This window comes from Microtus ochrogaster, chromosome 4 (assembly GCF_000317375.1).
Source record: "Microtus ochrogaster isolate Prairie Vole_2 chromosome 4, MicOch1.0, whole genome shotgun sequence".
In the NCBI taxonomy this organism is placed as follows: Eukaryota; Metazoa; Chordata; class Mammalia; order Rodentia; family Cricetidae; genus Microtus; species Microtus ochrogaster.
In genome coordinates, this window is record NC_022011.1 from 49,177,777 (window position 1) to 49,203,402 (window position 25,626).

Here is a 25,626-nt window from a genome sequence, read left to right on the forward strand (position 1 = left end):
GGATATATGGATGGATGGATGGATGGATGGATGGATGGATGGATGGATGGATGGATGGATGGATATATGGATGGATAGATGGATGGATGGATGGATGGATGGATGGATGGATGGACTATCAATGGATGGATGGACCAATGGATGAGTGGATGGATGGACCAATGAATGGAGAAACGAAAAAATATGTAGAGATACAGAAAGACGATAAAAGGACTGCATGAGTGAGAGGCGATGGCGGCAGTAGATAGTCTCGACCCTGTGCGCTCCTTCCCAGGACATTTCCGCTTTCTGAGTTGTGAGACTGGAGACCATTGGCTTATTCACATGGTCTCATATCCTGAGGTCATTTATCCTGGTTTTTAAGAGCACATCAACTCTGTTTTACACATGACATTCTGATGAAGCAATGTCCTGAGAGGAAGAGCCTCAGCCTCAGCTCTGTGTGAATGGAGGGCAGGTAGCAAGGAGCAGTCTGTTCTGTGTCCCAACCACCAAAGGCCTCTCTCTACGTAACCAAAGCCCAAGATGACCATCACACTTCATCTTCCAACTGGAGGTGCTCAGATCTGTGCCACCACCCAGAGATGTGATGTCGGGGGCGGGGCTTCTACAAGGAAGGCCTGAGTCAACAAGGACATCACAAAAGGTGAAGGGGGAGGGACATGGTTCCCCCAGGTTGGCCCTCAAGATACCTCTGTGAGAATGACAACAGAGGGAACCCAATGGTGTCATGTCTGCCCTGTCTTTACAACCTGGGTAACTTCCAACAGGGACTGCAGGTCTGGGAGTCACTGCACATAGCCCCAAGCTGATATGCACTCCGTGTGGTATATCAACGAGAACAAAATATGACCTTTTCCCCCTCCCTGTAAAGTTAGGATGCAGGGAAGTCTCTCAAAAGAGGATCATCTGGAGGAGCCCTAAGAGTTTCCTGGCTCCCACCCATCAGAAAGCTCCATTCTCCCAGCATGCTTTTTTCCTCCCACTGCCCCTTCCTATCATGGTGCCTCCATAACTGAAAGTTGATGAAAGGCTTAGAGCTCAAGATCCGCTACTTCTGAAAACATAGTTTTGATAACACATGGGGGAAAATCAGCCGAGCATTGACTGGGGAACCAACACCTGCACACCAAGGCGGTCGAGCAACCGCAGTCCTTACCCTGCCACCCTTCTCTCCGTTGGCACCCGGGAAGCCAGGGAATCCGATAGAGCCCTGCAAGACAGTAAAGGAAAGATAAAACAAGACTGCCAAGCCAGGAGCAAGGGCCATGCTGTCGTGCCCACTAGGGCGAGTTCCTGATACTGTTCACATTCCTTTTCTACCCACTGACCAGATCTTTGTACCCAACCGCCATGCAATGCCCACCAAGCCCCCGCCCACCAGCTAGCCATCCTACTCACCCACCCATGGAAAATCCACTCACCTATCCTTCCAGCCTCCTATCATCCATTCGCCTAGCCACCTCCCACTCCACACCCATTTACCACTCCGTATTTCCTGAGCATTCACTAGATTCCAAATCCAAACCCAAAGTTAAGTCCTAACATGTTCCATCCCGTTCCCCTCACTCCCCACACAGAGGCTGTGCATTGCCAGCTGGTATCTGGGGGACGGGAGAACATGAGCTGCTGAGGTTCTGTGGAAATAGGGGCTGCATCTCACAGCTCTGATCATTGACCCTGCGGTCACAATCTGTGACCTGTCCCATAAAGCCTTAACTACAGCATAACGGTTTCCAGGGTCAGAAATGGACCCAAATCCAGGCACAGACTGTAGTACTTAACTATATTCAACTCTATAGATGTACACACGGGCCAAATATGGTTCTCACGACTTTCCAGACTCCATATATGAGCAAAAAGATGCCACAGGGGCTCCTCAGGACATACCCAGGGCAGCCCACTGCGCACCAATGTTGGTGTTGTCTACGGCCCTTTGTGGGTCTCTGCCCTCTGGGTGGCTTAGCATCCTGCCCTGAGCACATTCCTATTCCAGGAAGTCTTTGACTCCATGCCCTGTAGTCCTCCTCTGTGTCCACCTGGCCACCAGGCAGGAGACTGAAACAAGGGGATCTGGGGCGGCCACTGTACAGCCCATTGCTGCATCTAGTCACAGCCCAAGGACAGAGATTCAGATCCTGCTGTCTTGTGTCCCCGAAGCGGCCAGCACTGTGTCATATCCCACCCTCCCCTCTCTCAGATGTCTCCTCTCCTTTTCTCTCCTCGTGAGACAAGCACCTAAAAAGAGGAAGAAAAATGTACCCAGGCGCCCATTTCCCAACACTTGGGTGGACGACTCCAAGTGGCAGATACATTGAGGTCATATCTAAGGGACACACAGAGCGAACAGGAGGACAGGCCACCGCTTGCCCATACAGGCCCTCCTCCTTTGGTTGGCAGGCCCTGGCTCTTGTGAGTCAAAGCCAGTGGAGCTAGCAGGCAGCAGAGGGCAGGGATGCAAATCTGGGGCAGGTTGGCCGAGTGCTGCTAACCAGGTCTCCAGCGCAGACAGCGGTTATTGTTTAAGGAGGAACCGTGAATAATAAAACATGGGATGAGAACAGAATAATGTTCACACTGATTTCCAAAGCCTTCAGGACCTGTTCCACTTAAGCCTGAACATGACTTCAGATAAGACGATAGCTGTCCCCCTCCTGCTACGTTATAAGCAGTCCCCAAACTTCCAAAGCAAAATGGGGCCAAGAGCAGGCTGGTGTGGATAAGCCAGAGGGCTACGCAACCCCAGTAGGCCACCGGGACCTCAAGCTGGCCAGCCCCATGGCTGTTATAGTTTCTGCCCCCTTCTCTGAAAGGCTCAACTCATTGTCCAAGCGCTTTCTTTGAGCTTGATCAAATTAACACACCAAAGGCTGCCTGGGGACTATGAGATCACAGCGAACATATTGTTCTACTGTGACACAGAAGTCACGCAGAGGTGGAGAATGGATGAGGGAGTTGGGAGTGTGCAGGGTGCCGCATGAGACAGTGCCTGCCAGGACATCTTAACATGGCTAAATTACCTTTGGTCCCTGTCTTCCTGGGTACCCTGGCAATCCTGGCACTCCGAGCTTTCCCTAGGAGCAGAAAAAAAGACTCATAAATCATAAACATGACGTCTCCATCTCGTTCTCTGAGCAGAGAGCACTGGTGTATTCTGAGAGGGGCTAGGGCAGATTGGAAGGGTAGGGTCAGTGTACAGAGGCAACTGGATCCCACCCCCTGGAACTAAGTGGGTGTCTAAGTGAGCCTATCTTACCAACATGCCTGGAAAACCAACCACCAAGCAAAGGGATGGCTAGTATGGCCAGGAAGAAGAATGTTCTTACCCAAGGGGGTTCTGAACACTCTGTAAGAGTTCTAGCCCAGGGCAGGATGGAGTGGGGGACTTAAGTCCTCCTTGTGTCCCTTCCTGCCTGGGTTACTAGGGACAAAGTGTAGGAGGGTACTGGTGGTACAGGGCAGGCTAGAGACAGATGTCTACTGGAACCTCATGCACATGCCATGTGTGAGAACATTCTGTCACCCCAAAAGTGGAGGCAGGACTTGATAGGGATGGGTAACTGATGTATGGCTGGTAAGGTCCCCAAGATATATTTGCTTATATCTGGAGGAAAACACTCCTCTAAGATATGGTGGTGGGGTTCAGAAGGGGAACTTGGAACAGGAAAAGGACCAATGGATCCATACACAGACACACACACCCACATACATACTGGGAGAAGAGGCAAAAGACTGGGGGTGGTGACATGGGCTATTCAGAAGTCCCACTACCCCTGCCAAGCATGGGAGGGGCCACCTGGCATTCAGAGCCCTCTAGGCATAGCTAAGCATTGTAACCACAAACCTTCTCCCCAGTGGGCCCCAGAGGACCAGGATCACCATTGGGACCACCACGACCCTTTGGGCCTTCAGGACCATCTTCTCCTCGAGGACCAGGTGGGCCAATCTCTCCCTGTAATCAGAAAAGAGGCGATGAGGGAGATGCTCCCCAGTCTCCACCCCCAACTGACCCCTCCTACTACTCTGGGGTAGGATTACACACACACACACACACACACACATCAAAACACAGACTGCTCAGAGACCAACAACTGCAGAGTGCTCATTCAACCCACTAATCCTTTAAGTATTCACATCTGAGCACCTAGAGAAAACCCGGCTCTAAAGCAAGGCTCTATTTGTAGAGGAAGCAGAGCCATAGTACCGTGCTCCCTCATCTGTTAAAAACTGTGCTCCCAGGAAGTACCTTTTGTATGACTCATTATCTATTTCTTTCTATCTATCTATCTATCTATCTATCTATCTATCTATCTATCTATCTATCTATCTATCTATCTATCTATCTCCTACTTCCATCTCATCTCCAGGGTCTCTCTAAACTGGCTGAAAACTCAAACCCATCCTCCTGCCTCTGTCCCTTGAGATTACAGGCACACACCACCATGGCTGTGCTCAGTCAAGTGGACTCTAATTGTGTGTGCCAAGACATCAGAGAGGAGGAGTCAAAGGGACTTCTGCTGTTGACCTAGGGTAGCACCTCAACCAAGGCAATGAGGATCCTTCATTTGGAGGAGGTCTGGGGCAGCCTTCAGCAGCAGCATGATGGAACACCATGTCCCTTTTTAATTTTCCTCCTCTAGGACATGCAGGTGGCTTCTGTCATTCTCTGACAGGTTGTGGCAAAGAGTCAAGTATATAGGCCCTCTTGTTCTGGAATGTTTGGCAAAGGTTCCTTTGGGGCCTGCTTTGGGGACAATAGGCCCGAGTTAGACAATAGACAACACTCAGGTGTGTGCAACATCTGGGCTACCAGAAGCACAGTGTGTCACCTTCTGTCAGGCTCAGACTCATTCTGAAGTTGTGGAGAACGTCTCAGCAGGAGCTAGCAGGTGGTTCTATGGACCTAGAAACCGCCCTCAGTGCCACTGTTAAACCCTGGCTCATTGTGCCTGCTGTGTTAGGCACCCCCAATCTGAGAAATCCATGCCCTCTTCTGCACCAACAGCTCTCTCTGGAGCTGGGGTGAGCAACCCATCAGAAAGCAGCCAGGCTATGGGGCATCACCCAACACCCAACACCAGATGGCAGGGCACTGGGGTTGCATGGTCTTAAGAGTGACTTGAATGCATCCTGGGGACCAGGATGGCCCAGGAGCTCAACAGAGACTGCAGATCCTCAATAGAATATGGAGCTGTTGGCCATCTGCTACATCTTGGGCAGTGGTTTGCTTACGGGTCTGTCTGGATGGTTTCCGTCCTCCCTCCCAGTTCCTCTTCCCAGGGTTTCTCATCATCCTCTGGGGTCAAATTTCTCTGTAATCCAGGGACCCCCCTCCCATCCTTACTAAGATACCTACCCAGCACCCAGAGTAGAGGACCAGTGACCACAGTTGTACTTGGCGCTGCTCTGGCTTTGGAGTTGGAACTGAGGAACAGCGTCGAGAGCACTGCACAGGGCCCCTGGGCTCCAGGCATCCCGTCCTCACACTAAGATCTTGCAGAAGTGTTGCCTCCCTTCTGATAAGCTGCTCTTTAGTCTCAGATACCCCCCGCTTTCATGCAGCTCTGCAGACCCACCCTGCTTGTCCCTGACCCGAATCCTAGGCCCACAACACTCACCCGGTCGCCCTTTATTCCCATGTCGCCTTTGAATCCAGGGAAGCCATCTTCACCCTGAGCATAGACAAGAAAACCCATTAGTCTACAGAGAAGGACTCTGCTCCACAGCACCACTTCCCATCACTGCACAATGGGTTTGTACTGTGCAGAACACCCAGCCCGGGGCAGAAGCAAGAGAGCTAGCTGTACATGGAAGAAACTCGGTGCCTGTCCGGAAGGAGGTATGTGGACACCTGGCTTCACACTGAGGTTCTCAGACATTCCTTCTCCCTAGAACCATGCCAGTCTGCCTTCCTGGCCCCCTTGGGACAGTCCAGGAACTTCCCTGGTAAGGCAACATTCCCATGGAACCCGGTCACATCCTCCCATGCAGCCCTGCCTTGTGAAGATAAGAAGACAACATAAAGCAGTAAGCCTGGGACTTTAAAAATCCTCCTCAAAAAGGCAGAAGGTCCTCCAGTAATAGAGAACCCCAACAGAGTGGGAATTCTGGGATACAGGGCTTTTCAATCTACTTTAAGAGGACTTGCTCTCCCGTAAACCCCTATGAGATCCGCACAGCGGTGTTCTTGGCTGAACGGTTCTGAAGACACACCCATTCCCCTGACCCTGCAGGAGGCGGCCTAGGGTTCTACCCTGCAGAGGTGCTCTAGAAGGAGTAGATATTGAAAGGCCTCTTTGCCTGCTCTTTCCAAAGTATAGTTAGTAAACACCCAGACACAAGGTAGGACCACCCAGCTACTGTGCTGTTCCCACCCACAGCCCTTGAAGCGGTGCCTGGAGAAAAGATTTCAGGCTAGAAGATCACTCAGGAAAAAAGGCAAAAATGTCCACGGGTGTCCAGTGAGATGTAGGGGCGGGCACATCTGCAAGCATAAGCAGATGTAGGTGCCAGCTGCTTGAGCTCAGGCTTGGCAGGCCTTGCTCTCACAGCCTTCAAACTCCAGTGTCCCAGGGAGCACCACAGCCTGCCACAAAGGGTTGCCACAACCGCTAGCTACAGCTAGCCCAGTAGGACGGAGCTCAAGATGGGCAGATCACATCCAAGTGCCAGGCCTCTTACCACCTAACGGAAAGGACAAAAATAGCTGGCTACACAGTTCCATGATGGTTCATCTGCCAGGGGTACTGGGCACTCTGACGCTAGGGCATTCAGAGGGCCATTATTTAGCTAAGTATTAACCGACGATGATCCATATAGGCCTGATATGTGGCCTTGACCATGGCAGACAGCACCACATTCCGAAATGTGGCTTATATGTGAGTGTGAGCTGTCGCTGAGCTGGACAGGCCTTCACATGTCCCAGCGCTGAGCCCTAAGCCCGGGCTTTAACCTGGCCTGGATGGACTCTGTGCAGGAAGGCTGGGCTTCTCAGGTACTAACACTGACAACTAATCATGATGAGGACTTCTGTCTGCAAAGGACCCACAGAGAGGGATTTGGAGGAGAAGGTATGTGAATACAGCCACTTGGCCATCCGAGGGCCCCTGGGCATGTTCTGGGCCAGCCCAGGAGATGCTGGCAGTACCGTGGTTCTTTTACAAACAAGTAAGCATCAACTCCCCTCCTACTCAGAGGCAACCCCACGGGGTTCTGTACCACACTGAGCCAGCCCACTCTCAAATGGAAAGATAGATCCTTACCTTCTCTCCCTTGGTGCCCTTCAGACCTCGGATGCCATCTGCTCCCTATGCAGGCAAGAAAAGAGAATGCTCATAAACACACAAGACCCAGGGGGGGATCAAGGGAACAGCTCCCACAAGCGGTAGGTTCCAGTATCAGAAGGGCCCCATTCACTATATCCCCTTGTCCAGAGAGAGAGGCGTTTCCTGTGTTCACATTGATTGACAGGGGCTCACATGAGGCCCCCAGTGTCCTTCATTCCTTCACTGGCCTCTGAATCCTCCTTCTACACAAACACCCAAGCCTCTTCCTGGCCAATTACTCAAAGGTCTGGTTTTGCCTCTCCGAGGACCCAAACCCCTGCCAACACTTTCCCATGCTAACAGGCCTGCCTGTTCTAGAAGTAGTCCCTCAGCCCTTGCAGCTAGGAAGAACTCAATGGCGGCAGGCAGGTTAAGATCCTGACCCTGTCCTATGGCCTCTGATGATGTCCCAGACATCTGTGTGCCTCAGTTTCCTTATCTGGTAGTGGACTGATACGGACCCTAGCCTTGTTTCTGCTGTTGGGAAAGAATGGTCTGCAAACTCTCAGGACAGTGACCAGGCATCCAGCAGACAGCAGACAGGCACTGTCTGTTTGTGTAACCTCTGCATGATCATTCACAGGCGACATGGTATTACGTCACTAATGCTACAGCAATGACTGTGGCCGTCCTCAGCCCAGGGTGGACCACCTCACCTCCCTGCTAGACACAGCTCTAAGGACATAGACCAGACCCCTTTTCTCCCGTTCTCGATAGGCCTAGTGCCTCTGCTGATGGAAGTGAAATGGTGAAATCTAATGACAGATGCAGCCACATCCTCATGGTCCATGACCTTTCACCTCAGGCCTCTGAGAGGAGTGACATTTACCTACATGGACAATTGACTCCAGGAGCTGCCCCGGGCTGCCTTTGCCTAGGACCCCAGAGGAGCCACGTGACCGGGACCGTTCCTGCTGGATAAGGCTGCAGCCTAGGCCTGAGCCACTTTCTGGACCCAGGAGCCACCAGCTGCCCTCTGCTGGCCAGAGCTCCACACAGGCTTGCAGTTCTGAGCTTTTTGTTGGGCCTAAGAAGAGCTTCAGAATGGAGGGTGGAGACACTAAAACCCAGGAGCTCAGACTGTGGTCTGGGCCTTGACACAAGAAGCTAGGAGCTACAAACCAGGCACACAGGTACCATGAGATCGTAACCACTGGAGAAAGAGAGGGCTTGGAGCATCAGGGGCAAGCCCATTGTTGGCAGCATCCCTACTCCGTATCCCGTGCTACATGGCTTGAGATGTGGAATGGAGGGGCAAGAGGACAGCCATGGAGCAGAGAGAATCTGGGTAGCAGCTGGGTCAGAGTATTGATCACTCATCTTGACTGGGTAAATGGATGTGGGTTGACATTGAAGGTTCCCAGTCTGTTAGGACAGCGGCCCCTGGCCCTTGGTGGCAGTTATAGACGGGAGGCCCTGGAGGAGCAGTGCTAACTCCAGGGAGCCTGCTCTGTGCTTGTTCAAACCTGAATCAAGGATGGATAGAAAACTTAAAGATGGAGAGAGACCTAGGGCAGACATGGAGACATCCAGCATACATACGACCTCACAGATTCTGTGAACAAGGGTTGCCACAGCACCCAAGCGACAGGAATATAACAACACCTGTGATCCAAAGGACTTAGGAAGGTGCAACGTGCCCTGTCTGGCGAGCTGCCTTGGAGCTAGTGGTCTGTGAACACTTGTTCTTTTCCTGAGATACCTTCTGGGTATCTAGACGTCCCCAAAGGAGAAGACAGTGGGTGGGCCGTCCAGGTGGCTGTTCAAGCCCTACCTACCATCTCACTCTTCCAGGCATGTCCATGGAGGAGAGACACAGAACCACCAGAACCCTGTGGTGAACTCTCAGGTCCAGGCCTGCTGGCACAGACCTGCAATCCAAACTTCTCCTGAGGCTGAAGGCAGGATCCTGAGTTTACGGCCAGCCACCTAGGCAGCTTAGTGAGAGTCTGCCTCAAACTGGGGATTTAGCTCAGAGGTGGGGTGCTCATCGGCTATGTGCACCCTGAGTTCATCTCTTAGTGAGAAGGGGAGAAGGGTGAGAGGGGGCGTCTTTCAGCCCTTTCTGCCTTCAGAGGCCACAGTGAGAAGACCCAGGTATTGGAGCAGAAAGTGGCTCTAACCAATAATGAGTCGACTTGCTCCTTGACCTTGGACCTCCCAGCCTCTATTTCAAAACCCCTGATCATGGGATATCTCTTACACAGACAGATAAGCCATGACAGAACCCTTTCTCATGGAGAAGTTTAGGTCGGAAATGACCAGCTCTCCCGAGCCGAGAACTAACTATCCTAATGGTGGCAGCCAGGACCCCTACCTCTGCTGTGTCTGGATCTGGAACTCATTCGGTAGCCAGCACCACATCTGCTCTCAAGAGAACAAGGAGCAGGATCGTCTATTCCTCTGGTGAAACCGTCTTAGAGCTTGCTTTCCCTCTGCTCCCACGTCTAGCTGGATTGCCCACGTCACAAGTGAATTTTAATCAGATAGACAGATAAGAGCATTCCCCATAAACATGCTAAAGTAAACACCTTTCGGCTTGCAGAGGAAGGCTTATGTAATTAGCCATGTAGTGGAGCTGCCAAAGGCTGGGGGTAGGCGACAGGAATTCGTAAGATAAACACGCATGCAGCTCCCATAGTCAGCACTGCTGCTCAGTTATCTTCCTTAGAGCAGTCACTAGGCTTTCTGCTGGGGAAAGCGTGCTTAAGGAGCAACCTGACCCGCCTAAGGCTGCCATCCTTGAGAGGCTGCTCTTGAGGAACGTCTCTGTTTCTGAGACGTGGAAGCAGGGCCATCGGGATTCAAGTCTAGCCTGAGGTACCATGCTAGGTGGGATTCTGCACGGTCTCTGAACACTGAGGTCCTGAGTTCTCCACCCCCACCCCACCCCAGGGCAGCTGTGTACTTTGGGTCTGCATTCATGCTGGACAGAGAAGAAGAGCCACAAAGTAGACGGGTGAGGTCAGCAGCCTTGGTCATATTGATAAAAATTCTTCAAACCTAAGAAGTCATTCTGTGTGTGCGCTTGTGTACATGTGCACACTCACAGGGGCACAACCGTGTTTCCTTTCCTGTCAGGTTTGAAGGAAGGAACTGTTATCTTTTGTTGACAGTGGGAAGCCTGGAGCTTTGAGATGCTGCTTAGCCCCTGTTATGGAGAAAGAAAAGGCCCTGTCCCTGCTCATCTTCTACACAGGAATGTGCCTTCGCCTTGGGAACCACGGAACTCAAGATTAAATCATGCAGCTCAGAGCAAACACAGTTAGTGCTGAAGGGACAAAGGGGACCTTGCTCTCAATATTGCTCTGGCATTCTGTGTCCTGCTTAACAAGGTTCCAGAAATTTCTACCAGCAGAAACATGATTGTAAACAAATGGACAACTCCCATAAACCCTGCCTCCCAGGGATCTGAGAGGACACACTGGTCTTTTTTCTTTTCCAACATGTCAGTGGCTCGAAGGACTGTGTCTGGGTTTCCCCCGGCTGGCCAGGCCCCTGCTTCATGAGATCCTACCTGCTGTGAAAGGCTCCTGAGGTCAGCATGGCCGGAAATGGTAAGCACCAGAGGACGGCCAGTACCACCTACTTCACAGGCTGCCTAGGAGGTAGTCCCTTGCTCTATATCAGTTTGTACCTTGCTGTCAGACTGTATTCTCACCTGCTCAAACCTGTTGTTCTGGGTCCTAACATCTGTATATTGAACTGGGGAGCCAGGCCACGCTAGAGTGTTCAGCATGGGGCTTAACCACAGATTAACTTCCAGGAGGCAGTTGGGGCCAAGCATCCATCCCACCCTGACGCCCGGGAAGACCCAAAGCTACAGAGTTCCTCTTACCTTGACTCCTCGTGGACCTGGGTAGCCAATGGGACCCTGGGGACCAGGAGGACCCTAAAACCAAAGGGAAAGACCATTAGCTACGTTCAGGTGTGAGTACCCGGGCAACCTCTGTGGAACCCCGTAAAGTCGCTTTTGGGATATGCAGGAGGCCCTGCCTGCAGTCCACACAGATACTGATGAGGATGTTGGAGGAAGCAGAATGGTGCCTTTCAAAGAGCATAAATGTCTAAGGACAATCAGATGCTGTGTCCAGCTCCAGGAAGCCAGGAGGGGATGGGAGAGAGGTAGCCATGCAACATAAAGAGACACAGCTCTTGCTAGAGAAAAGACAAATAAATGTGTCCCCATCCTAGGCACCTTGAGAGGAAATAATTTTCAGCTGGGGAACAGGGGTATCCTATTCAGGGAAATGACATCATTCAACAGTCAAAAGGTCTTCCCAATGACTGACCAGAGCTTAGAGTCCAGGTACTGCTCCCACCCTGCTTGGGAGACATATGGATAGACTGGCTGCTGGGGCCGGGTGCAGCAGACCTACCTGGCCTCCTTTCTCTCCTGGAGGACCTTCTTTGCCAGGATGCCCCTGTCACAAGAGAGAAGTCTTTATTAGTTAGCCACCTGCTCAGAAAGTGGCTCCTACTTCTGCGGCATTTGTGTTGGTTCTGCAGCTGTGCCCTCTCCAGGAAAAACAAAAAAATGAAAGTCAAAGATAGCTGGACAGGTAGGCAAGCTACTTCCAGTTCCTGGACCTTGGCCGCTTCCCCTGCAAAATGGGAAGAAGCAGTGTGGCCCTGCAGCTGGTTGCTCATGGAAGGGACCATGATAATGAGGGTATAGCAGGCCACCCAGTCTGAGACCAGCCTACCCTCCAGGGCAGATTTCACAGCCCACAGAAAAGACTATGCCATCACTTAAGGTCACACCAACCAAATGAACCTTCAGGACCAGATTCCTGAGCCCCCAGGAACCAACAAGAGCCACAGTGTTTGCCAAATACAGCAGCTGGCTATTTGGGTAAACTGAGGGCAGGTACGGTAGAAAGAGGGCCATCTTGTCACCTGACTGAGTGCATCAGCACCCCAGTTTTTCTTAGTCACATTCCAGTGGCCCTGCAGAGGCATCTGGGCCCTCTGGTCATCTCCTACAAATCCACACCTGGGCTAATTCCATCCTACAGAAAGCAACATAAGCTCTGTCTCGCCAGACTGACCCTGGTGTTAGAGCCCTAAGTTCATAATCAGTGAGTTACAGGTAGAGAGGAACCCCTAAAAGACTGTGTTCATCTTAGGGACATATTGTCCCACTGCCACCATTTTCCAGCAAATAGAGGCCGGGCAGTGGGGGAGGGGCTCACTGCTACCTCTGGGTAGATTGAAACTGCTGCGCATGCCTGGGCAAGTCATTTGCCTTCTCTAGGCCCATGTTTCCTCTAGCTTGAGTGGATTAAAGATCTGGAGCCCTAGACACTGGCTCATCTTCCGGGGAATAGCTGGACGTGTGGGTTGCTCCTCTTAGTTGGATAACTGATTTTGCAAAAAAGCTCAGCAAGTGAGTTAGGACACAAAATTCCAACGTGGGAGCCAGGTAACTTTTGAGGGAAACTGAGGCACCCACAGGTGGACTGTACCTGCCACTGTGGCTCCGAAGACAAGCTGATCCAGTCCCTGCCTTTCAGAAACAACTGTGCTTAAGGCATGGGAGGCTCTCAGCTGCAAGACTGAATCTAAGACAGCAAGGAGAGCGCGTCCCCCCTCAGGGTAGCCAGAAGGGTAACTGTGGTCTTCCTCTCCGCGCCCACCGGCCACAGACAGGGATGGGCAGGCACTCCGGGAGGTCACACGCCAGGATCTCTGTGATACATGCAGCGAGCATCACTAGGGAAGCCAGATGCCCTCTCTGTGTGTAGCTCCTTCAGGGCCATGTTAGAGATGGCACATGCCCAACTACGGAGGGCATCAGAGACACCAAGGAGATATTCCCTAGGTGCTCAGCAACAGGAGTGTGGCCGACCAACAGGAGCTGGTGGACACCATGGCCAGGGCTGACAAGATGCCTTAGACGGGTCTCAGCCGTGTTCTAGAAGGAAGCGGCTGCAGCAGGGAGGTGAGGGCCTCATTTTTTAACCAAGAGGCTGAGAATAGAAGAAAATCTAACACTGACAAATCTTCCTGCAGTGCAAGGCGAGGCTGTGTTCTCTCTCTGCCAGTGCACATTTTCCCGATATTTTACAGTGAATGTTACTTCCATAATGGAAAAATAATAAAGCTTAAATTATTTGTATTTGATATTTTTCTGATTAAAAAAGTAATATATGTTCATTGAAGACAATTAGGAGAGTGGAAAAGGAAATTAAACTGCTACACAGCCCACCGTGCAGAGCCGCGAATCTGGTCGGGGGCACAGGCTTCCAATCCATTTTCTCTGCGTGTGTGCATACAAAGCGGGCAGGTATTATATGATCTGAATTTAATACTGGATCATGAGCACTTTCTCCAAACCCTGACTGTTCATTCACATTTTATTTTTACTGGCTCCATTTACCCATCATTTTGCTGTGTGCTGTGGAGAATTAATCATATTTCAGGGCACTGGGTATGACTTGAAACTCTCCCCCACTCCTCTCCCCCCCTCTGCCTCTCTACCTCCCCCCCACTCCTCTCCCCCCCTCTGCCTCTCTATCTTCCCCCCCACTCCTCTCTCCCCTCTGCTTCTCTGCCTCTCCCTCTATGTGTGTGCATGTTTGTGTGAGTGTATATACATGTGTGTGATTGTGTGTAGAGGCCAAAGGTTGATATGAGATGTTTTCCTCAATTGCTCTCCACCCTAACCATTAAAATGGGGTCTCTCGTTGGACCTAGAGCTCTCTGACTTGCAAGACTGACTGGTTGTAAAGGCTCAGGGACCTTCCTGTCTTCTCTTTCCCAGCCCCGGAATTACAGGCATATACTGCCATGCCCAGCCTCTATGCATGCTGGGATAAACACTTTACTAACTGGGTCATCTCCTTGTCCTGTCAATCACTCTTTCTTCACAACCAAAACTAAACAAAGAGCAGAGGGAAACGGCCTCAGCACAAGCTGGCCTCTTCAAGGTTTATCAACAACAAGCAGCTTTCATAAGAAAAACCATCCATCTTCCCTCCTTCCCAAACACATGGACAGCTGGATCTGGTTAGGGTCCCCGATGTTTTTCTGGTCCATCTGCTATCTTTGGGTCCTTCCCAGGGAGAAACAGGCCTCTTCCACAGTACATTTTAAAGTTTCGTGTTGGAATTGACAGGAAGTAGAACCCCCTAGGAAGAAGCCTTGGGCATGTCTGTGAGAAAGTTTCTGAGGTAAAGACTCCGCCCCCTAACTATGGGCGCTCCATCCCATGGGCTGGGGTTCTGGACTGAAATAAAAAGAAGCAAGCATCTCTCTCTGCTTCTTGAAGAGGGACACAATAAGTCCAGCTGCTTTGATCTTCCGCTGCTGTGACTTCCCCAACATGACTGACTGGACCTCCCTCAAACTGTGAGCCCCTCTGTCCTCAAGTTGCTATTGTCAAGTATTTAGTCACAATAACAAGAAAAGGAATTAGTATAGTCCCGAATAGAGACAGAGAGTTTACAGGCCAAAGGGTTCTGGTTCCCCACCTACAAAATCTAAAAGGAGACCATGCTCAGGGGCCTGACTCTCAAGAAGTTTCAGTGTGGGGAGAGGAATTCTAGGCCAGAACCAGCCAGGCCTATCGAGGCCAGAGATGCATCTGTTTGTGGAAAGGATGCAGCCACTCACACCCGGACCATCTCCTCCCTGCAGGAGATGCATGACACCCTGCATTAGACCTCCCTCTGTGGGCATCACCCACCACAGGAAACCGACACTAGGGAACCACGGTCCTGTGACCTGTGCTGGCCAACAGGGATGGATGGAGCCATCCATCTGCCGCCTCCCTCACCTCACTGTCTACTAGAAAATGTGACATCTGCATCATTTTTTTTTTTTTGCAACACAAAATAAATATCAGTTAAAGGACAGACGTGACACACGATGAGATGGCAGCCACTTTGCTCCTAAACTCCCCAGCATGTCCACATGGAGATGGCAGTGACTGCATGTGTTTGCTCAGACCAACCAAGATAAGCTGGGGTCTGAGAGGCACTGGCCCAGGCGACTTTCGGCATGGAGTGGAGCCAACAGCTCACGGTGAACCATTCATTCCCTGACCATTACCACACTCAACATTCCCTTTCAGTTTTTTCCCCTTTTCTACTTTTGCATGTGAGTACGTGGTGCACATGTGTGTTTATAAGTCTGTTTACATGTAAGTAACCCATGCATGTGTGTGGTCACATGGAGGCTTGAGGTTGGCGTCAGGAGTCTTCCCTGATCACCGTTCCACCTCAGTCACCGAGGCAAGGTTCTCTCAGACCAGAGCATGCTGGTAGAACTGGGCTTGCCTGCCAGTTTGCTGCGGTAAATCCCCGTCTCTGCTTTCCAGAGCTGACCACCCAGCATTTGCATAGGTTCTAAGGGTCTGAACCCTGGTCCTCATGTTTGTGTGGCAGTCACTTTCATCACTGAGGCATTTACCTACCCCCCATCCACCCCCCGCATTTAGTTTTTAATGGCGTTATTAAAACAATAAACGAAACTGTCATAAATAATGAATGCATCTCATCCTGCTTTCCGAGATACATCCTTTCAGTTTCACTAAACACTAAAGAACACGAGAAGCCGGGAGAGGATAGTGGGAGGGGGGAGGGGAAAAACTGGAGGGAAGATTTGATAATACTTTTTAAAATATTTAAATTAAATTGAAAATTGAAAAACCCTCAAACCTACAACATTTCCAGGCAGAATGGCAGCTGTGGGTAGCGCCACACATGCATACACACACACACACACACACCCCTGACTGCTTCCTCTTCCACGCTCCCCCGTTTCTGCACAGCTTGCCCCCAGATTGGACCTGTCACTCACTTGCTATTTCCAGGCCCTGTCTAATCTGGCTCCCCAGCTGTGCTCACTGCAGACATATGCCCCTCCTTCCAGCAGCTTCCCCCTAAATTCAGAGTGTGAACACTAAAAATACCTCTGGCACACCCTGCCCCTCACTTCCCATACCGGTGACATGTGTGAGGGCTTGGAGCCCAGCCCAGTACTCTCACGGTTTCAAACACGATGCTGAGTTCGGGGGAACTAATTTGCACACCCCAACAAGTAAGTAGCGCTCCCACCATGTAGCCACATCCCCTCTATGACAGGAACACGGTATGAAAGCTTGAGCAGAATCTAGTAGTCACTCAGCACAGAGCACCAGTTCACATGAGTTTCACCCACAGTGGCTCAGGGACACCGATGTCCCCAGTTTCCTTTTGGGGAGGAGAGTGGGCAGAATGGGGAGGGGCACTACTCACCGGGGGTCCATCAGCACCGGGCATTCCTGGGAGACCTGGTTTTCCCAAAGGACCCTAGTACAAACCAGACAGTATGTGAGGAAATACTTTTGATGTTTACTCCGTCCCTGGGATACCCAGCCCTTCTCTAAAGACTCCCAAAATAATTCAGATATTGTCCCTCAGGATAGCTGCTGTGGTCCTCGCTCCCAGCATTCAGTTTTCCCTGTACCCAAAGAAGTGCTTCCTTTGCCAGAACCTTCAGTTCTCTATGGGGGTACCCCACCCCCATCTTCCTTCTCCCTTACATCTCCTGAGCAAATGCTGGTGCCCTGGGAGCCTCCTGAAGCTGCTCCTGGCACAAGTGGCACCTATGAAGTCCCTCCCACAGCAGGGTAGCCACAGGGCCACCAGGCCACCATCCCCTGACATTCTTAGCAAGGTCCGGGTCCAGCACAGCCTGGCTGTCTGCATGACAAGCATTCCCAGGATCTGAATACCCTCAGAACCACTCTAAAGTGTTTCTTGCCAGTCAAGACCTAGACATTCTGCATTTCCCGAAATAACGCATGCATGGAGTTCTATGATGCCGTTGGGAGTATCTCAGGACATGGTAAGGGCTAGAAGTCTATGTGCCAAATTCACTAAAGTTCAACTAAATAAGATGCTCAATTCAATCTAAATTTCTGATAAATGGCTCATAGTTCATACGCAACAGTGTGTGCTGGTTTGGGGATCCCTCACCCCTTGCTAAAATCGGCACCTCCCCACATAGATAGAGAGTGAGTCGTGAAAGGATGCATGAATCAATTAATGAGAATGATTTAAGATCCTCCCTGAGGATGGCATGCTTGGTTCCCAGAGGGTTAAACTTCAGGGCCTTCTGAAGAGAAAGGTGTGCACGCCTGCTAGTGAAAACCAGTAGAACCCCAGGCCTGCAGGGCCCAGGAGCCATGCACCCTCTGCATGCACCCACCTACCTTTTCTCCTGGAGGACCAATAGCACCCTGGGGGCCTGGGAGACCCTGGAGGGGGAAGCAACAGGAGAATGAGACTGACCAGGGAATCCCTCCACCGTCCTCCCACTGATTGCCCCCCCCCCCCATCCAGAGACCAACCATGTGGATGGCAAAGCTAAAGTCTGTACTTCTCAGACACCTGACCCGAACCTGGGCCCCACCCTGATGTTCCAAGTCACCTTTCCCAGGATACTTACCTGAGCACCGGGATTACCCTGCTGTCCGGGAGGCCCAGGCTCTCCCTGGGGACCCTATGGAAAAACAGAGGCAAAGGCCCTGAGAAGAGGGTCTAGGAACCCCATTTTCACTTCTCTTCTTTTCCTCCTGTTCTGAACTGTCCAACAGAAGTCCCCTGGAATCAGGAGAACGGCTGTGGGAACAGCATTCAGGAAAAGGGGACCCACCAATGAAAGTAGGCAGAATCTTATACCCGCAGGATTAATGGTTTGACTCTGAAAGGGGGATGTGGCCTTGCACTGGCAGAGAGTGTGACAGGAACTGAGCAGGAAATAGTTTATTAGAAGAAAAGTGTGCCCTTGAAATAGGTCTAGAGCTAATAGACTCACTTCTGATGGTGTTGACTCTTACTTGGGCCAAACTCGGTAAGAAATTACAACTTGGGATTCTGACACCAGAGGCTTCTGCCACCAGAGGGCAGCACTAGGTCATGGGTCAGAGCCTACCGTGCCCACTCTCCTGCCCCAGTTCCCAGCTAATACAGACTTCCACTGCCAGGCATAGACTGTGCCCACAGACCACCGCCACAAGCCAGATCATGTGAACTTTGGGACTCACCACATTTCCTTTTGGGCCAGGCTGGCCATCCATACCAGTTACACCCTGCAGGAGAGCGATAAGGAAATAAGATGCTTTCAACGTAGCCTGAGCAACCCCACCCCACATGCTCGAACACAGGTCTGAGGTGACAAGACAGACTTGACTCTCCACCCCTTGCAGTCGGGGCTACTGACCCTTCAGCAAGCGCTAGCTGAGTTGTCAGGACCCCCGCACCCTCAAGTGAGCAGACCCTGAGCGCTACAAAAATCTCAACGGGGCTGAAAACTGTAGGGTCAGTCTGAGCCACCAAAAACAGAGCCCCAGTCAGAACCACGAGCCTCTGTCCCCTTCCAGAACTCCCAACAAAGATGCTGGAAGGAAGACCTCTGAAGCAGAAACACAGTGTGGCATCCTGAGGCATTGCTTATGACAGAGAAAAAAAAAGTCAGCAGGCATTGTGTGCCTGAAAGGGAAGTGGAAAAGTCTCGAAGAACTGCGAGGCCAGCAACCTTGACCCTACCCATTTTCTGGTTCTTCCTGTATGAGTACGAGTGACACACAGCCCCTCATATCTACAGCCGCACACCAGTCAGTATGGCCTCATGTCCCCAGTGCCACTAGCTAGTTAGAGGGTTTCTGGGGCCACAATGTGAATACATACGCCAAGAGGTGACAGAACTTACGGGAGGGCCAGGAGGTCCAGGAGGCCCTTTGGGCCCAAGCAGACCACGTGGTCCCTGCAAGAAGGAAGAACAAGGAAAACATGAAACCCAGCTGGAAGCCTGCCCTGCTTGTCTGCCCTGCACAGCCCATGGCCATCACCCTGCACCCCCACTGGAGCTTAGCTGGTGAAACCAGAAGCCTAAGAGACACCATCATGCCCCACTTATGCCATCCTCCTCTCTCCCTGGAAAGGGAATCAGAGTGGAGGGTTCCTGAAAGAGGGGGGCTCAGCTTGACATCAGGAATGTCTTCAGGGAAGGGGTCTTTCTCATTTGCCCCTGACACTCTGGGAAGTGAGCACGAAATCTCTCCACAGAAACTCATGAAATTGCATTGCTCCGCGGGATCCAGTGTTTATCGCTGAGTCTTTCCTCAGTCTCTCTTCCCCGTGGCACACAATGCTGTCATTTCTGGGCTGACAGAGCTCAAGGGATCAGAGAACAGGGTCAGAAGACAAAAGTCCTACAAGGAACTTCAGGGTCTTGTTGGCGACAGCTACTTAGGAGAACCCAAGCTGTTCTCTCCTCCCCTGGACATGGAAGGGTTGTTGGTGCAGGAGAATTGTCTGTATTCTGTCAATCATGTTTTAAATAAACGCTGACTGGCCAGGCAGGAAGTATAGGTGGGTCAAGCAGATTGGAAGTAGAAGCGGGGTGATGAGAACAGGAGAATTCTAGGAAGGAGGAAGCCCATTCCTCCCATTCCTGCCCAGACCACCAAAGACACAGGAAGTGATCTGCCCTGCTAAAAAAGGTACTGAGTCATGTGGCTAACATAGATAAGAACAATGGGTTAATATAAGCTACAAGAGTTAATAAGTAGCATGAGCTAATGGGCCAATCCGTTTATAGCCTAATGTAGACTCTCTGTGTGATTTTCTTTGGGGATTGCCAGCTGTGGGGTACTGGGCAGGACAGAAACCCTAATAAGCCAGCCCTCATGTTACAGATTGTGTGCAATGCCTCCAGCCTCCACAAAGGGCCTGGTGTGAGGTGCCGTGGATGCTGAAGTCTGGGGTGGATATAGGGCTGCAAGGGAACCGCCCACCCTAGGGATTATAGGCTTCCCCACAGCCTCGGATCTCAAGTGCCCTGATTTTGACAGAACCTTTTTAGATGAAAAAAAAAAAAAACACCCCACGACACCTTCTCCTCACGTTCACTGTCCTAAACGCTTCCTTCATTACTTTCATGCTTAGTCATAAATATTTTTGAGACACTAATAACCCAGAAGGCACCGCTTAGATGTGTGTTAAGGAGAGCGGCGCTGATGGAGCCTCCTCAGTGGCTAATCAGACATCTAGGGTATAATTTCATCCCAAATGAACCTGAACGTGCCGACCCTGCGCTCTGCCCTGTGCGGTGTTTGCGGCATAGCTCGTCAATTAGCTTCGCCAGATGCGAATGGCCGCCTGACTTGGATAACGAAGGTAGGTTTCTGAGCGTCAGTAAATGAAAGATAATTAATGTCCTTTTACCCTTGTGAAAATCTGCTTTAAGCCTAAATACAAATTGGCTGGCTGAAGGCAGCTTTTCCTGCAGTGGACTGGGCAGCACCCTGGAGGGTGCAGTTGCCAGGCCTGGAGCAAACTTGGGCCTATTCAGTCCCCTTGACTGTCCCAGCACCCACTATGGCTACTAATTGGACACCTGCCATGGCACCCTGGACACCAGCACAATGTCCTAGAGGCCCATCATGTTACTTAGGTGCTTGCTATGATTCATGAGGAACACACACCATATCGTGTCTTCCTGTCCACTCTGACACACTTGGGTGCCCACCGTAGTCCCTCTGAATGTCCTCCATGTTGCACGTGGGACATAATTTCCCTGGAACTACAATGCCCCTAGGCATTTTCTACAGCTTCCTCCCAGAGAAAGAGTCAGTATACACTCCCCAGAGTTACCCAAGCCCTAGTGTCCTTCTTCTTTTCTATCCTGGGCAAATGTCACTTGTCCCCTTCTTCCAACCAAGCTCTCTAATCTACACACCCATCAATTTCCAACTGTATAACTGAGGCCCAGAGTCCTCCCCCATCAGCGACTTACAGGCTCCCCAGGCAGCCCCCTGGGTCCAACTTCTCCATCGTCACCCTATGGAGGAGAGAGAGAGGATGATTAAGGTCAAACTTTGAGGTCTGGATACCCAGAGGCCACCTCCCAGCACCGCACAGCAGGATTCCGTCCGCTCTGCTCAGACATATGCTAATTTGCTAGTGCTGTTCCCATAGGAGAGGCCCCTGTCCTTACTCTGGAGCTACAAGGGTGCAGCTGCTGCAGGGAAACCGTGAAGCTTGGAAGCAGGCCCTGCTTGCCAGCTACATTCACAGCTGCAGCAAAAGCAGCTATGCAGAGCACTTATGGAGTTCAAGGCCTTAGTCACCCTCATGAGTAACAGAAACTGAGAAACAGGAACATCAGAGGAGGGACAGAGGAGCCCTGGACAGACTGTTCTGAGCTCGGAGTCTCTCAAAGTCCAAAGCAGCCACAGCAAACTCAGAAGGGCCTTTTCCTCCTGACGCCAGATGGGATGGTTGTCTTGGTTCCATCCCAGGGATGCTAGCCAGGGCACATCTCCCTATCACACAACTCATCTCTCCTGCCTTCCTCACACACAGAGACATCCGCGCTCCCGTACAGCCTGCCTGCACACAAGCTTATGTGTGCCTACATTGAATACATCTGCTCACTGACGCATCACATACACACATATATGCATGCATCTGGGAGTAGACTTTTGCATCCACAGCAGTGTATATGTATGCATGCCCTGTGTGTACACATATGTACACAAAGGCATACAAAACATAGTGCAATCTGTACATGAAACACAGATAGCTGGGCGCACAAATGCACATACATGAACCCACACCCACATTTTCTAAATCAAGGGGTGGGGTATCCAATAGCACCCCTCTCCTTCCTCACCTTACAGCTGATTAGGCCAAAGCTGAGAAAGGGGAAACTCCCTAGCAAAGTCGGAAACTGGAGAGGGTACAGCTTCTCTCCCACTTTCCTGGGCTTCTTGAACCTCCCAACGATAGGGTAAGGAGCCCAACATCTTATCACTCATTCTTGGTCATGCACATCTGTGCTCTGGCCCGAGTATGAGCTTAACCTTCAGCCCCTCGAAGATACTCGGGACAGACCTGAGGAGGCTTCTGGATACAGAGCCCAGGCTAAGGAGCCCACCGCCAGCCCTTCCCTCCCTCTGTTCCTATATTTGGTTGTTTCGCCCTTCCCTCCCTCTGGGGCCAGAGATAATGACTTTCCTCTTTCCTCCACCCCCTGCTCTCCTCCTCTAGCCCTTGCTTCTCCACCTGACACCTCATTTAGATGAGATCAGCAGAGAGGCCGAGCTCATTAAGCCCCTGGCATCTCCCCTCCACAGGATCCGGGACACCTGCCTCCTATAGTTAGAAGCTCCGCTTCTGAGGCCCATGACAGTTTGACCCTCATGGGCAAGAAGGATAAGGTAAAATGAATGCTTGTGCCTTGCTTCGGTCTCAGAAGCACACAGCCACCTCCCTGGGCCAACATGCACGCCTCCTTCCCCCAGCACCACCACCGACCCTGTCGGGCCCACACTCAGTGTTTCAGGTAAAGGGATGTTGAGATACGTACCCTTTCTCCATCTTCTCCTGGAAGTCCAGGTGGGCCGGAAGGACCAGGGTCACCCTAGTAAGTCAACCAGAGTCAATGTTAACCACTGCAGAGCAGGTTGTTGACAAACTGTCCCAAGCCCCTTTCTCTGTCTCTTAAATCTAACCCTGAACACCACAGGGAGCAGGCTAGCTCCCCTGGGAGGAGGATATAGGCTGAGTGGTCAGTCTATGGGGTTAGCCACAGAACCTTGCACCTAAGTCCCATCTGGACAGTTTGATGGCAGCAGAATCCTCCGACTGAACACCTAGCAGGTGTATCAGGAGACACAGACATGCAGGCACATGGTGCACTTGGAGTGAGGGAAGATACCGCAGAAAGGTACCACCCTGGACCAAGAATCCCTGAAGGTCAGGGCTAATTTACTCATGAAAACCTGCAATTCCAAGCCTCGCCTGTAGCAGGCGCTCAATGTGTGCTCTCATCAGTAGGTCAAAAGGATTGCACACACACACCTCCTATCCAAAGACTGCCACTGGTGGCTGTGAGTTTGCCCGTGTATAAGCATGATTGTATTGTTGCATCCCGTATACATAGTATATGCGCATGCATGTATTGTATATGTATGTATACCCATGTCTGCCTGTATGTGTGGGTGTGCCTGGGTAAGTATGAATGTCTGTACCCATGTGAACTTGTTTACATACATGTGTGCTCCTGTGTATATACATGTATATGTACATGGATGTCTATATGCCTGTGTCTGTTTGTACCTATAGCATATGTGCTTATGAATGTGTGCATATATATCTAGGTCCTATGTGATTACACTTACATAGATGTCTCCATGCTTATATGTGTGTACACATGTGTGGGCCTGTGAATATGTGTATACATGTATGCATGTGTGTGGCTAAGAATGTGTGCATATGCATATGTGTGTGGATGAATATGTGTACCCTTACTTTTGTATATTGTATATGCCCATGAAGGTATCTGTGTACATGTGTGTTAATACATATACATGTGCCTGGATGTCCCAAACAATGCTAAAATTGGCTGATAAACCCACTTCAGGGCAAAGCAGGTCAGAGAGGATTCATTCCAGTGGGGGTGAGAAAGGCAGGTAGGCACCAAGGTGGCCGATTCCAGGCCTGCTTAGCCAAACCATCCAGAGCCACCGCTTTACATCCTGACTCTGCAGCTTGCATGTGATAAGTACTTGGTTTCCCATGCATGTGAAGCCTCCCTTAGGCTTCCCTTAGGTAGGAAGTGGGTTCTAGAAGGTTTTAAAGCTAGTTCTAATGGGCATATTCCCTCACTTCCCTGTACCCCATGATGCCCTGGGGATGAGACACCTGCTGGGCTTGTTCATGAGCTGCAGTCGGAAATCCACCTTCTGTGGCCTAGATCTCCATCAAAGAGACTTCATTCTGGGGGTCAGTTCTGTGAACAGTTACAGCGCTTTACATGGGGACACTGAAATGGGGGAACCCGGCCCCATTTAAGGAACCTGAGACCTTCCCAAATCCCGCAGCAAATACTCACCCTGTGGCCCTTCTCTCCTGGTAATCCAGCCAGGCCATCAAAGCCACGGTCACCCTGCAAGGACAAGAAAACTCCATCAAACACCTATACAAACCCTCAACTCAGCGCCCTGGACCCAGGGTTCTCTCATGGCCCCTGCACAGTGCTCCTGTCTCAGGCCACTGTAGAGCCTGAATATGCCACCTCCTCTCTCCCAGCAAGGCAGAGACTGGGAAGGGAGGAACACTGTTACACCCATGCCAGTCCCCATGCCAAAAGCCAGGGCATCCTTGGGAACGCAGACATGCAGTTTTATCAGTGGCCGCTGCAAAGTCAGCATGCTCTCATTTGCTCTGAGTTTCCCCTGCAGGGGTGGTCTCATCTGTCCTGATGGTGGCAGCCTTGTGTCCTGAAGGCTGTCACACACTGCAGCTCACACTCACTGGTGAAGGCCCCAGCACCGTCACCTGCAGGGACTCTGGCTCCTGTCTCCCAGCCTCATAGAGCCCAGTATCAGCATCCCATCTTGTGAGTGTAGGTATGAAAGCCAGGTAGGATGAAATCAAGAGTGGAGTATTTGAGGCTTTTCATGACTTTGTAGTAAAAGATCAAAAACTACTTGACAGAATAGGAATATTTCCCTCTATCTGTCATTCATGGCCTTCAGTGTCCATTAACTCAGGGTTCACAGGAAGCATTCAGGACAGCACAGATGTGCTGAGCAGGGACAGTTCATGGAGGAGAGCATTCATACAGGGTCATGGGAAGAGGGATGAACCCAGGATCCACAGCATCAGGGGGAAAAAACAGTTGTCATGCATCTAGACAAGTCCTATGCATGCACAGGAGCCCCTGTTTTCCTGCAGGTGTGTCTACTCAACCCTACAAGGTCCAGGTCCTGACTTCCCAGGGCAGTATAGAAAGATTCACATCCCATAGACTTGGGATCATCTGGCCACTCATGTCCCCAAGGGTGTGGCCTGCTTACCTGCACACTCCCAAGGGGTTCTCACAACTGAAGTCACCCCACCTCACTCAGTGCCCATAAGAAGAGGGAACCTGCCCCTTTAAAAAGACTGATGCTCATCTGTGCAATTCAACTGTCAATCTCTCCCCCGAAACACACCAAAGGGACTCATCCAAGAGAGTCAGCACACCCTATATTCACACTCGTCACACATGATCGTTATGTCATCAACATGACGTCAGGGATGATGGTGAATGTGGTCCCCTGACATAAGGAGGTATGGGTGACAGCCTACCTTGGGGCCTGTTTGTCCAGGCATGCCTCTGGCTCCATCACTCCCAGCACGGCCCTGGAACAGAGAAGACAAGCAGTCCATATGGAAGAAAAGGCAGCCTGCAACATCCTCTGGGAGCAGCTTCCCAGCAAGCCAAGATGAGGGTGGAGATCATGGAAAGTACTCTGGCC

General features: G+C 51.2%; 1 protein-coding gene across 2 annotated transcripts in view; it reads right to left on the reverse strand.

Moving 5' to 3' along the window:
- The window catches only part of Col5a1 (collagen type V alpha 1 chain), a 153,901-nt gene that overhangs the window by 47,099 nt on the left and 81,176 nt on the right, over positions 1 to 25,626 (reverse strand). For both annotated transcript variants that reach the window (XM_013345993.2, XM_005346207.3), the window contains exons 17-32: positions 25,457 to 25,510; positions 24,216 to 24,269; positions 22,689 to 22,742; positions 21,114 to 21,158; positions 19,026 to 19,079; positions 18,361 to 18,405; positions 17,763 to 17,816; positions 17,527 to 17,571; positions 16,568 to 16,621; positions 11,705 to 11,749; positions 11,164 to 11,217; positions 7,263 to 7,307; positions 5,619 to 5,672; positions 3,845 to 3,952; positions 3,021 to 3,074; positions 1,160 to 1,213 (exon numbers count right to left, since the gene is read on the reverse strand). In XM_013345993.2, the coding sequence (XP_013201447.1) occupies positions 1,160 to 1,213; positions 3,021 to 3,074; positions 3,845 to 3,952; positions 5,619 to 5,672; positions 7,263 to 7,307; positions 11,164 to 11,217; positions 11,705 to 11,749; positions 16,568 to 16,621; positions 17,527 to 17,571; positions 17,763 to 17,816; positions 18,361 to 18,405; positions 19,026 to 19,079; positions 21,114 to 21,158; positions 22,689 to 22,742; positions 24,216 to 24,269; positions 25,457 to 25,510 (873 nt within the window). The remainder of the gene's footprint in view (positions 1 to 1,159; positions 1,214 to 3,020; positions 3,075 to 3,844; positions 3,953 to 5,618; positions 5,673 to 7,262; positions 7,308 to 11,163; positions 11,218 to 11,704; positions 11,750 to 16,567; positions 16,622 to 17,526; positions 17,572 to 17,762; positions 17,817 to 18,360; positions 18,406 to 19,025; positions 19,080 to 21,113; positions 21,159 to 22,688; positions 22,743 to 24,215; positions 24,270 to 25,456; positions 25,511 to 25,626) is intronic.